The sequence below is a fragment of the Drosophila sulfurigaster genome, chromosome 3, assembly GCF_023558435.1.
Source record: "Drosophila sulfurigaster albostrigata strain 15112-1811.04 chromosome 3, ASM2355843v2, whole genome shotgun sequence".
Lineage (NCBI taxonomy): Eukaryota > Metazoa > Arthropoda > Insecta > Diptera > Drosophilidae > Drosophila > Drosophila sulfurigaster.
In genome coordinates this window covers 766,799-779,199 of record NC_084883.1, presented here as the reverse complement: position 1 = coordinate 779,199, position 12,401 = coordinate 766,799, and the positions used below count along the sequence as shown (strand labels likewise).

Genomic DNA, 12,401 nt, shown 5'->3' with positions numbered 1-12,401 from the left:
GGTAACTATTTTGCTTTTGAATATCCATGTTTTTGATTTTCTAATATTGATATTTTTACAATTATAAAACACTTAAAATGGATTTAATTACAATATTTGAAAAACAATAAAATTTTAATTAAAATAAACTATAATTTAGTTATTTTCAAATAGTAATTAATGTGTTTCTGTTTAATGAATACCTTCATCGGTTAATATAATATATTTAATTATTTGAAGACAACTATGAATAGTATTCAACAACATTAACGTTTAAATTTAAAAATGATATAATAATAATAATTATGATGAAATTATGAAATGAACTGATATAATAATAATAATTTTAAAGACCTTTATTATTAATTTGAAGACTCTCAATTAGAAATTACTTGAACTTCAAAAATTTAACATAGTAGTTAAATGGTTATTGAGTCAATGCACATGCATATGTACAGAAAATTTGTTTGTCTTAATTTTTGCATTTTACTGCAGTCAAGTGGCTCGAATTTGCAAGCTTTTGTAATTTTCATTTAAATTTAGATCAAAGACACTGAAGTTAATGACGTATAAGCGTTGAGCAAACACAACACAGGCAGAAGCAAGCACATCCCCTATAGATACTCTCATATGTTGTGACAATTTAAAGGGGCTGAAAGTGAGATTTGCTGAGAGATTCGATGAGGTTTTATTCTAACAGTCGCCCAGTCGGTTTCAGAGTGAATGCGCACTGACCTTAAAATCCATATTTAGCCATGACTCGACATAGAAAGGGAAAGGAGAAACTCAAAGGATGTGCGGTCCGATGGCTCAGCTATTGATTTCTAGGATTCGGTTTAGAATTTAATCGAAATAACTATGAATAAATATGTGAATATGTAAATATGTGTTTGAGTCAAGTGCAGCTTGGAATTGAAGTTGCCTAATAACTTAAAACCCCAAGCAGCTTTAATAGCCATAATTCGTCTGGGCCAACTTCGTTACCTTCCCCCCCCACAATGATGTTGACGTTGGTTGCCAAACAGAAACTGAACCTCAGCCCCATAGTCAAAAGGAGTGCCATGCTATGTTGTGTTTGTTGTTGTTGTTGTTGTTGTTTTTATAGTAGTACTATTGACATTATTGATGGAAATTCTTTTGTGTGTTACGAACACAACAACAACCACAACAAGGGAAAGAAAGTTCTGTTTCGTGTGTGGAACTTGATGATACTCTAAGAATGACCCAAGAAAATATTCTTTGTCTGGTATTAATCTTAATTATCCTTAGTATTAATAATAATTATTAAAATTAATCAGTTGTGATATAGTGGAAAAGTTAAAGTCTTACATGTCTTAGAACATAACAGCACTACATTTTTTTATCATTTAAGTTCTTTAAAGAATTGTAAACTGAGTGCAAAACCTAGATGCACCTTGCATTTGATGATACCCTGTAGTCGCCATGGGCAATTGTAGGCAGTGTCTATGTTAAGTCTAAGCGACTTGTCGGCTGTTTACTCTTTTTTTAAGCAGCAAATGAAAGCCCAACGTGTCGTCGTGTATGTGGACAGGTGCATATTAATGTATGTGTGTGCGTATATTTGTATGTTTGCCTCCGTTTTCGTTTTGGCGTCCGTCTGTTTCAAATGCAAGCCTGGGCTCTCGAGGGGCAGCCAGACTCAGCGACTCATCGCCAACCGAAGAAATAGAAGTAGAAGTAGAAGTAGAAAAAGATGATGAAGAAGAAGCAGCAGCAGCAGAACGAAAGACGTGAAGTGCGTGCCCCAGCCAAACAGTTATGCAAATCATGAAAGAGGCACCCGTACTCTCCCCCATGGTTTCCCCTTCTATTACTCTAGCTGCTCTCTCTCTCTTTCTCTTTCTCTCTCTCCAACTGCATCTCGGTCTTCGCTTGCACTTGCACTGCATGCACCAGGCTAAAGCTTTTGCTGTCTGTCTGCATGTCTGCCTGGAAGTGTGTGTGTGTGTTTGTACGTCTGTGTGTATTTAGCGCCTAATACCCAAGTTTATGTCGCTTAATTATAGCCTTTAAGCAGCCGCTGTTTAACATGCTAATCGCTCGAGAGCTCATGTCTCTCCCACTTCATCTCCGCCTCTCGTACCCGCCCCTCCTACTCCTTTCTCTTTCTCTATCATCGTGCCTCACTCCCCTGCTTTAGCTAATAACATCAACAAGCGGCTGTATCAAATGACCAACTTTAACTTTAAGACGACAGCCGCCAATCGTGGCTCTAATGAAGCACATGGCTCTTAACTGTTGGGTCTACGGTTTTGGGTGGCTCTTCTGGAAATTCTAGTAGCTTGGGAGCGGAAATCCGCCAATACGATACGAATACGAGCCACTTGCGAAAGTTTCGATGGCCTTTTTAGGAGACAACTAACTACATACTTCAATCTAGTATTCCAATAAATGCTTTATGACTTGACTTATTTATGCAAATTACCGCCACACTATGTATATATAATCAATTATGGTCAGAATATGTTAAGTAATTTATGCTAACTAGGCATGGGCGTAACTGCGTTCCATTGTTCCAACTGAGACCCGCCATAGAAGTAGTTTCGGTAAGCTGCTTGTTTGCGGCCAAATTAGCGAACACAGATCTGAGATCTGCTTTTAATGATGCCAAAATGACTTTGAGCACAACCGATTAATTTGCCATAAAAGCTGAGCTTTTATTGCCTGATTTGTTTTGGCCAAGAACAATTTTACCAACCCAAGCGACAATTAAATTATGATAAATGCGAACGGATAATCAACGAATTTTTAAAGGTACAAATGGAAAACTAGGGTGTTAAATAGTCAACATTAAAAAAGTAGTCCGCGAAAATCAATTTGATTTACATACATGAATATCGATTTTTTAAAAAACAATTTTGGATACATCGTCAATTGTCCAAAGAAATAAAAGTCTATTGTCATTTAAATTGAACTTGAACTGCAAACATGTAAAATAGAAAAAGCAATTTTGTATTAATTCATTATTTGTTTTCATTTCTTATTATTATATTATTTATTTATTTTTTCATTATTTACCCACAAGCGTAATAGGTAAATTGAAATTTTCTTGTATTCCAATTTGAATCTAAATTTAACATTGTACTCCAAGCGGATTTATATCAGGCAGCTTTTGGTGTGCCACCACTGGACACTTGTTGAGCGCGCTCAGTTAAAAATAATATTTGCACTCAGTGATTGAGCGCAAGCTGGTTTCTCTTAGAGAGCAACATGTTAAGCTAACAGCGCGCAGTGCGGTTAACAGTTGGTTGGTTAAATCTATTTTAAAACCATTAAATATGCACTTAATTTGAGTGTTTTTGAATGTGTTAATTGCTTGTAGTGTAATTTTATGTATTTTGACTATGCTAAATTTGTAATATGCTGAGAACTTCTATCATATAAATTGTAATTTATTGCCACCCAGTTGTTTTTTATGATTTGTAAGCATTTAAGCTTTTATTGGAACCACAACAAAAAGAAATGAGCATTCGGTGAGCTAGATCAGTTAAAGTGCGTCAGTTTAATCAAATAACTGCAATTATCATTAACAGACAGACACTGTGAGGGGGAGTCTGCATCGAAGCGCCTGCAGTATTGCTTTGGCTCTCAAATGCTGTTCGGCGGGCAAACTCACTCGCTCTGTTGGCGCGTTCGTGCACTCGATTTATTCCAGCAGTGAACGTCGAGGAAGTCGGTTGTGTCGCGCACGCTTAGTTTACGTTCTCTTTCCGCTTCTGCTTCAATTTCGTGTTTGTGTTTTGTTTGGCTTTTGTTTAGCCAGCCTGCTTTTTATGTGGTATGGTACTACGCCAGAGCCAAGCTCTAATTCAAAGACGTGCGCGGGGCTCTTACTGCTTGCCTACGTATGTGTGCGTCTGTGTGTGTGTGTATGTGTACTTTTCAACAAGTGTTTCACAGAGTGCGAAACAAATAAAGAAGCATCGCAGCAAGAAGCAACAAATAACAACAACGGTCGCGACAGAAGGGAACAAGACATAAGAGAGACACGAACAAATTGCGAGACACAACAATTCGCTTGGGCTCTTGTTCTTATCAGCAACTATAACAATTACAAAGCCATCAGCAAATAAATGAATTACGCTTATAAAAATAACTTTTTATGCAGTCTATTTGAACTGTTTTCTTTATGAGTTTTTTTTCGGTTCTGATAAGTTTGCAATTGAAGTAAATAAAAAGCTGAGACAAAAAATGAAACAAACGCACATGTTAGTGAATGTGAAAATAAATGTGGAATTAAAACCGTAAACGAGTGCAAATAACAACAGTTCTCAGTTGTGCATGTGTGCGTGTGTGTAACATGATCAACAAAAATGCGCATATGGAAAAGGCCGTGGAAGGGGGGAGAGCAAAAGGGGAACCTGTCCTCCAACTGAGCTTTGATTGATTTGGGATTGCGTGTTTTATGTGAAATTCAAAACTCAACTAAACGCCCTAATGTCAAGGTTTTTTTTGTTGTCTGTTTAGGGGGGGATATTTCTGTTTTCAGACTTGACCTCCATTAGGGAATTACTTAAATTCACTTCTGTGCGCGTATTGATTACTTGGAATTACTCTAACCACTTTGTAGGTCCTTAAATTCAAGTTCATTTATAGTTTGCCAATTATTATCATAATAATAAAATGTGTCTGTCCGTTGCCTTGTTTAAACGGTTTTTCATGTTTTCTCCTTTATATGTTTGTGGAAACCCAATCAAATCATTTAAAAGAAAAGCTTTTTCTTGTTTTTTACGCTGTTAAAAAATAATGAACTAAGTGTCCAGCTCGATAGTCTTCCTTACTATCGATTAATGGCAGTGCCTAATCGAAGCTATTACAAATTTCAGCAAGTGCTAATGACAAACAGCAGCAACAACAACAACAACAACACAACAAGACATTATAAAGATATCTGACCCATAAAACCAACGAATACATACAAAACGTGATGTAAAAACAAAACATAAACCAACAAATTCAAGTGAAAAGAAAAACCAAAATACAAAAATTATAAAAATAAATTTGGCAACGGCAAAAACAACTTACGAATTTTCACAACAACTTGGAAGTTTGTAACGGATTTTCAAGACACTTTGCACAAATGATTATTGCAAAGTTTTCGCATTGCTAGGTAAGAGTTTTGCAGAAGTGGACAGTTCCATTCTATGTGCCACTTGGAAATCTGGTGAGTTCCCTGGAATATTACTGATATACTTTAAGACTGGGTAGAAACATCATTGTGACTATCTGAGTGCTTGTGAATCAGAATTATTATTACTTTTGTTTGTTTTACTATAAAAGGAAACCACGCGAGAAAGATGATTATGTTCGAATGATAATAAATGAATGTAGAATATGTATATAAATAAGTATAGCTCTTAGAAAAGTTTGGATTATTTAAAAAGTTGCTTAAATGCTCTTAGAAGTTCACTTGGAGATGATTATGTTCGAATGATAATAAATGAATGTAGAATATAAATATAAATATAAATTTAGCTCTTAGAGAAGTTTGGATTCATCAGTATGGATTATTTAAAAAGTTGCTTAAATGCTCTTAGAAGTTCACTTGCAGCTGTCGATCCGTGGACTAAAACCACAATTGAAACTGACTCCAAGTGTGTTTGGGTTGAACAACCCAAAAAAAAAACTAAAGAGAAAAAAATAACACAACAGCAACAGCAACAGCAACATCAACCGCAATCGCAACCGCAACCGAAAGCGAGTGGTAAAATGAAAAAAGTTGATCTATGTGTGTGTGTACGTTGGTTGCTCTAGCAATAACTGTTGCCGGTGCCAGCCAGGCACATGAACTTCACAATCAGTCCGCTGAGATCTAATGTCATTAAATTCGCACAAGGTTAGACACAGAGACCTGAGATCAGCTACTGAATACTGCCCCCATCCGTTCGAATCGAGCGACAAAAACTTTTCATTTCAAATGTGTGAGTGTGTAAGTACTTGTGTGTGTGTGTTTGTATGTGTGTGTGTGTGTGTCTGACACCTGTCTTTGCCATTGCCGTCAGAGTAAATTTGAAATCACTGACGATGTAGGTATGTAGTTAATTTATTTACACACATAGCCAGAAGTCGATCGTTAAAATGAACTTGATTTGCAACAAGAAGTGCTCGATATTCTGCTTGTTCATCAGCATCTGGGGCCTCATTCAGCTGCTGGTGATGGGCGTCTGCTTCTCCTTCAACGCCCTCGCCTTTGTCACCCACCTGCCGTTGGAGGAAAGCTACGATAATCTGCAGGAATTTCGCAGTGACTCCGATCGCCTCTACAAGGATGTTGCTCTACGCTTCTATGCCACAGCCGCTTTATACGGCGTGTTTGCCACGCTTTCGCTGCTCTGCATACGTTTGAAGAAGCGGCAGATGATAAGGGAAAAGAATGCAGAGATTCGTCGCAGTCATCTTGTTTGAAAATTACTATTTCAATTTATACTGTTCTGTACATAATAAGCGACTAGTCTCATTTGCCATATTGCATAAAAACTACTAACTAATCGATTTAACTAACAAATGGTTTATTTATTTATTTACCAACTGCTGTACTATATATATCCATATATTGAGTAAGTTGGCACATTATTTAAAAATAACGCACTCTTAACTAATCAAATTGTAACTTGATTTAGTGCATTTCAAATTCGTTGCTGCAGATGGTACATTTGTATAGGTACAAATTAGTATAGACATAATCATTTAGTACAAATAAATAAAAAGATATAGTACATGTCGAATTCATTGGTATAATTTCTGAAATAGTACATTATCACTAATCGTACTTTCAGATGTATTTGCCACTTGGTACTTTTATATGGAAATAGGTACTTTTGGTACATATTGGTACTTTTCTTGATACTGCATTCAAATTAATCATACACTTAGTACAATCAACTCTGCACTTGGTGAATATTCTCATATTGAATTCATTGGTACAATTGCTTAAATAGTACATTAGAACTTTTTACTGCAGTTCCATTTTGTACAATTTTAGCACTTGTTTCATTGATATCTTAATGTACCGAAATGGTAATTTAGTACAATATGTGTACAATATACAATAACGAATTAACTTTAATGGAAATCGTTATTCCATGTACCATAGTTGGTAAATTTTAATGTAGTACTAGTGTTGCATAAGAATAGCTAATTGAAATGAGTAAACTTTGAGTATATATGATTCCTGTCTATGTTTAATCTATTACAACATTTATTGAAATTTGTTGGTTCGCCACAAATCGAACTAATGAGTTTGCTGCATCACTTGAACCACTTTGTGCAGCTCTCGTTTAGATTTATGCATAAATCTAACATATGGATTTTGTAGATCACCTCCACTTCCACCTCCACATCCATGTCCACCTCCCCTTGCCCTCAAGGCAATGTTTCGGCACTCATAATTCTGATCAAGTTATTTTCACCTACCCACACCCACACCCACACTCCAATACACTTAGACACACGCCCACACACATACACACACACACACACTCACTCACACTCACACTTAGTCAGTTGTAGAACGTAGAGATAGAAATGCAATGGGGAACAAGTTTGTTGACCGCATTCTCAATGTTTGTTGTCGCTGTTGTTGTTGTTGTTGTCTTGTTGTAGACTGCAACTGACGTGATTAGCTTCTCTTTAGCTTCTTTATCTACTTTAACTACTACGAACTACTTTTTACTGTTGTTGTTATTGTTATTGTTATTGTTGTCGCTGTTGATGTTGCTGTTGCTGTTGCCGTCCATCGCAGCTTTTATTATGCATTCGTCTCAACTCAACAATTTTGACAAGTTTCTTCTTCTGCTGGCTGTTGTTTTTTCTTGTTGTTGTTGCTCCCAGCGCACGTGACACCTTTTTTTTTTTCTTTTTGGTTTTTGGTTGTAGATTTGTTCTTTAGGCGTCATAAATTTCCATGAAATTTTTGATGTGCTCTAACATGCTAATGCGCTGTGACTTCTTTGACTCACTCTTCTGAGTCTGAGTCTGCGTCTGCGTCTGAGTGTGGGTCTTGACTGTCTCTGCGTCTCCCTCTGCCTCTGCCTCTGCCCTCTCCGTCTGCCTCTGCGTTTGGTGTCTTCTGCTTTTTGGCGTAAGTGTCTTCAGAGATAAGAGCCACCATGTACATGTGAACCGTTGTGTAAATTATTGTACACGATTCTCTAGTTGTTGTTTGCCTCTTATCACACGAAATGGATTCGATGCTTACCGAGTATTATACTGATTTACACATGCCTGCTTTGGGTCAAATTTAAGCTAAATCTACAAGATGTTTTCTTGCTTTTCTTTTCACAGAAGTTGCTTTATTTCAATTGTGGGTCGTTCGTGCTTAAATGTGGGTGAATATATTTAAGCACGAACGACCCACAATTAAAATAAAGACTGAAAGCGTTAAAGGATCTGTTAGTTATTTTCTTTTATGTAGATGCTAACTTTATTTATATATAGTAGGAAACCCGCTATCCAAAGACTACAGGGAATAGACTACTATGGGAAATATTTTCATTACTTTGGTTTGATAATCTGGTATATTTTGTATTCAATGGTACATTTTGAATGATGCAGTATATCGGTATACTAAATATAGCTTTTGGCATATGTTAGTATTTTTATATACTATAGTATTTATACTATTTATATACTAATTTTACCGATTATAGCGATTTTTAACTGTTTGGCCTTTATTGAAAATGTGTATTAGGTATATACCAAAGATAGCTTTCGGTACAGTTAAGTATTTACATATACTAATATTAATTTGACCATAAAAAGTCGCTCACTCAACTGCAGCTTTTTTATTCGTTATTGTTTTTTGTTTTCCATAGTGGAAATGTGGGTGAATTACATACATCACACATTGTAAACCTGCAAACGTGAAAAAAAATGTTTTTTTCTTATTGTATTTCTTGAAATATTATTTAAGAATAGTTGCAAATCGACTTTGATTGTATAACCCTTATAAAAAAGTGAGATTTCGTTGAGTTCTATAGTTTCGTGCAGTTTGCTCAATACATTTTCGCCAAGTGTTAGATATTTGTCCAAAAGCTTGTCAACACAATAGATTAGAAAGTCGCTATGAAACTTGAGAACTGAAAATAAAAGAAAATTGAGAATAGAACTGAATTGAATCGAGTTGAATTGCATTGAATCGTAGCAGCTTTTGGAAAAATGATTTATTGTCGGTTCGGACAATGATATTTTGAACAGTCACACTTTGAACGATAAGCAATCAAATTTTACGCTCACCAATCATAAGAAGAGACAGAAGAGACAGCAAGCATGTCCAGACTTTTGATGGCCACTCCAACGCGGCTGTCTCGCGATAGTAAGTATACGCCACGTTGTACCATCAACCAGGGATGCATCGCTCATTTCCGATTGCAGTTCGTGGCAGCTGCTTTAATGGCTTGGTCTATATCACACGACAACTGGCGGCCAAGGCACCGACGAGCAAGGCTACGTCGGCGTCCAAATGCAATCTCTCGGAGAAGCCTCAGCCAAAGTGGGGCTATTTTCCCAGCGGTGGCACCCATGCCATCTTCAGTGATCTGCCCAAGCCCGAGGGCGACTTCATGCAGCATTGGCATGCCAAGAACAGCAAGTACAATTTGGTGTTGTTGAGCGGCATCTTGGCCGTTGTGGGCAGCATTGCCTTGGGCATTAGCTTGGGCAGGCCAATGCTGAATGCCACTGTGCCCGAGTATCCCTACACCGAGGATGAGATGGAGGAGTTCCAGCGCGAAGAGGAGCGTCGCCAGCAGGAGAAAGAGGAGCGCGAGCAGCGCCAGAAGGAGCTCAAGGATGCCAAGGAGCTGAAGGTGCGACGTCGCAAGGCCAAGGAGGCAATGGCACGTGAGGTGGAACTCATGCAGAAGGACATCGACGAAGGTGTCTCCGATGGCGAACTGGCCGAGCTCGTGCAGCTTACCCAAGAGCGCGAGGAATTCGAGAGCTGGGAGCGCGAAGAGCTGAAGCGTATCGAGGAGCAGGAAAAGGAGCGCAACAAGATCAAAATGGAGCGAGAAAAGCAGCAGAAGGAAAAGGAAACGCAGCGAGCCAAGGGAAAGTAGCACAAGAGGAAAGGTTTCAAGACATACACTTAATTAAAAAAGAACAATTAACACTTTAATTCTCATTTTACACTTTGAAGCTTGCGACACCAGCAGCAAAAAAAGGCGCACAAAATGATGCACAACAAAAGTTAGACACAACAAATCAAAGATCAGAAAATACAAGCACAAGCAAAGAAAAACTACAGCGATATAGAAAAGATTTGCAAACACTGATGGACTGACAAATTATTTACACTGTTCCATGTTTTCAGCAAATAAAAATGCAAAATGTTGCTGTTGATAAAATAAAAATCCAACGGTTCAGTCACAGACTGGGAATAATCTATAGAATCATTTAATCGACTTTTTCCCAATTGAATTTTTATTTTTTTTCTTAAATTCTAAATTATATATTAGAAATTAGTTTTTGAAATATTTATTACAAGAGCCCACAGTTATACGATCAATAAGAAACTGCTAAAGTAAAATTCGTGCGATTTTTGTTTTCGCAACAAAACACATGATATATCTATAACCATATCTATATGATGACAGATTTTAGTTTTGTAGAAGACAATTACAATATTCGTTTAGCTTAGATTTTTTACCTTCAACAAAGAATACAATTTTTGAGTTCGAGGAATTTTAAAGCCAGACTTTTTTTAAATTAATAAAATTAATGAATTCCAAAGATTTTAATAAAAAAAATTTCAATTTCAGAACAATGATTTAAGATTGAAGAAAATTGTTGAATTCGCAAAAAATAAATACTAAAGTTTTTAATACTAAAAAATTGGTTTCAATCTTTGTTTAAGAACTTTTGAAAATTAACATTTGATTCAACATTTTTTTTTTGTAATATTAAAGTGTTCAGACTCAAGAATTCTAGTTTTTAAACATAATTTTGCTTTCTGCTTATTTTCCAAACATGAAGAAACAAATGTGTTATTAGTTTGATTATTTAAAATATAAAAATAATGAAGTATTAGTGTAATGTTGAAACAATTTCAAAGATGAAAATAAATACTTTATATCCAAAAAGAGGAGGATGTTTAAGTTAGACATATTTCAATTTCAATGTCGATTAATCACGAAAAGAAGAAAGGCGAATAAAACGATGCAGCTGCATTATCGAGATCACAGCTGCACAACGATATGGAGATTGATCTAGAACTCGCCGTCATTCTGATTCGTTTTGACCCAAATGAAAGTCTGCCAACTGGCCAATGGAGGCAATAGACTTGGCTGTGGATATCGATATAACAACTGCTTCAATCTATGGCATTACTGCGAGAGCTGCAAAGGAAGTGGCTCATTGCATGTAATCAGCGAACTGAATGCAGCATATTCATATATTCACATCTCATAGATAACGCGGAGAGCGAAAAATTCAATTGAAGCAACGCACAACGGTCACTTGTTGTTTAGCTAATAAAATAATGTTCTTTCATTGCATTTGGCACTCGATTCGGATTCTATGGCAACAATCTATCTGCATTTGTATCTCTCTCTCTCTCTCTCTCTCTCTCTCTCTCTCTCTCTCTCTCTCGATGTAGACGTATCTGTATCTGTATCTGAATCTGTTGTGCTAAGTGTGCTGGATGTGCGCACATAATGAATCACAATCGTCGTCAGTTAAGCTCGGCTTATCATTAATCAAATTAGTTGCACTCCCAGCAGCCGTATAACAACAATAATAACAACAACAACAACAACGGCAACAAAACACTTGCTGCACAGTGGGGCGAAGCGAGCCGATCATCATTGTGATCATCATCATTAATTAACGAATGCATGAAAATACAAAATGCAGCTTATTGTTTTAGTAGCTCTACAAAATGGAGCAGTAAACGAACACTGAATACGAATTAAAGCGTAACGCGATACGATTGATGGTTAGTTAGTCTATTGCCCGACTTTGATGTGAAGTATCAAATATCTGCGCTGATACATTAAAAATCACATTAACTGATGAGGTTCAGAAATTTATAGATTCCATTGTAATGTGTTCCAGATTTTGTAATATTTAATAATAATCATTTTTGTAATAAATATTAATAAAGAACTTATTTATTTATATAGAATTTGGTTAAACCTTAAAGTAAACAAGTAAGAAAGTTAGAGTCGAGTGTGCTTGACTGTGAGATACCCGCTACCCATTTTTAATAAAGGCAAAATATTGCAGTATCATTTTCAAAATATACCGAAAATACTAAAAAAAATACTAAAAAATATATACCGAATGGTATGTTTGGTATATCGATATAGTACACCATTCAAAATATACCATAGACGGCACAATGTACCAGATTGTCAGCCAAAGCAACTCAGACCCCTAGTCAGTAGGCGTTTTTGCCCATA

General features: G+C 36.4%; 3 protein-coding genes across 4 annotated transcripts in view; all 3 read left to right on the top strand.

The window, feature by feature from the left end:
* Positions 1-3,633: 3,633 nt before the first annotated feature.
* Positions 3,634-12,401, top strand: part of LOC133845432 (AF4/FMR2 family member lilli) — a 50,099-nt gene continuing 41,331 nt past the window's right edge. For both annotated transcript variants that reach the window (XM_062279891.1, XM_062279890.1), the window contains exons 1-2: positions 3,634-3,778; positions 4,827-5,164. The gene's annotated coding sequence lies outside the window, so the exon portion shown is untranslated. The remainder of the gene's footprint in view (positions 3,779-4,826; positions 5,165-12,401) is intronic.
* Positions 5,993-6,502, top strand: LOC133842344 (ribonuclease kappa). The gene has a single exon (XM_062275397.1). It carries the CDS (start codon positions 6,079-6,081, stop codon positions 6,403-6,405), a length of 327 nt encoding a protein of 108 aa, XP_062131381.1. The 5' UTR covers positions 5,993-6,078; the 3' UTR covers positions 6,406-6,502.
* Positions 9,149-10,353, top strand: LOC133843520 (ensconsin). The gene is made up of 2 exons (XM_062277119.1): positions 9,149-9,313; positions 9,373-10,353. The coding sequence occupies exons 1-2, from the start codon at positions 9,268-9,270 to the stop codon at positions 10,056-10,058; spliced, it is 732 nt and encodes a 243-aa protein (XP_062133103.1). The 5' UTR covers positions 9,149-9,267; the 3' UTR covers positions 10,059-10,353.

What these genes read in the sequence shown, in the direction of transcription:
- LOC133842344 (XM_062275397.1), top strand. Translation starts at nt 6,079, where the DNA reads ATGAACTTGATTTGCAACAAGAAGTGCTCGATATTCTGCTTGTTCATC.
- LOC133843520 (XM_062277119.1), top strand. Translation starts at nt 9,268, where the DNA reads ATGTCCAGACTTTTGATGGCCACTCCAACGCGGCTGTCTCGCGATA. An exon ending in AACGCGGCTGTCTCGCGATA is followed by an intron (nt 9,314 to 9,372) that starts GTAAGTATACGC and finishes TTCCGATTGCAG; the next exon opens with TTCGTGGCAGCTGCTTTAAT.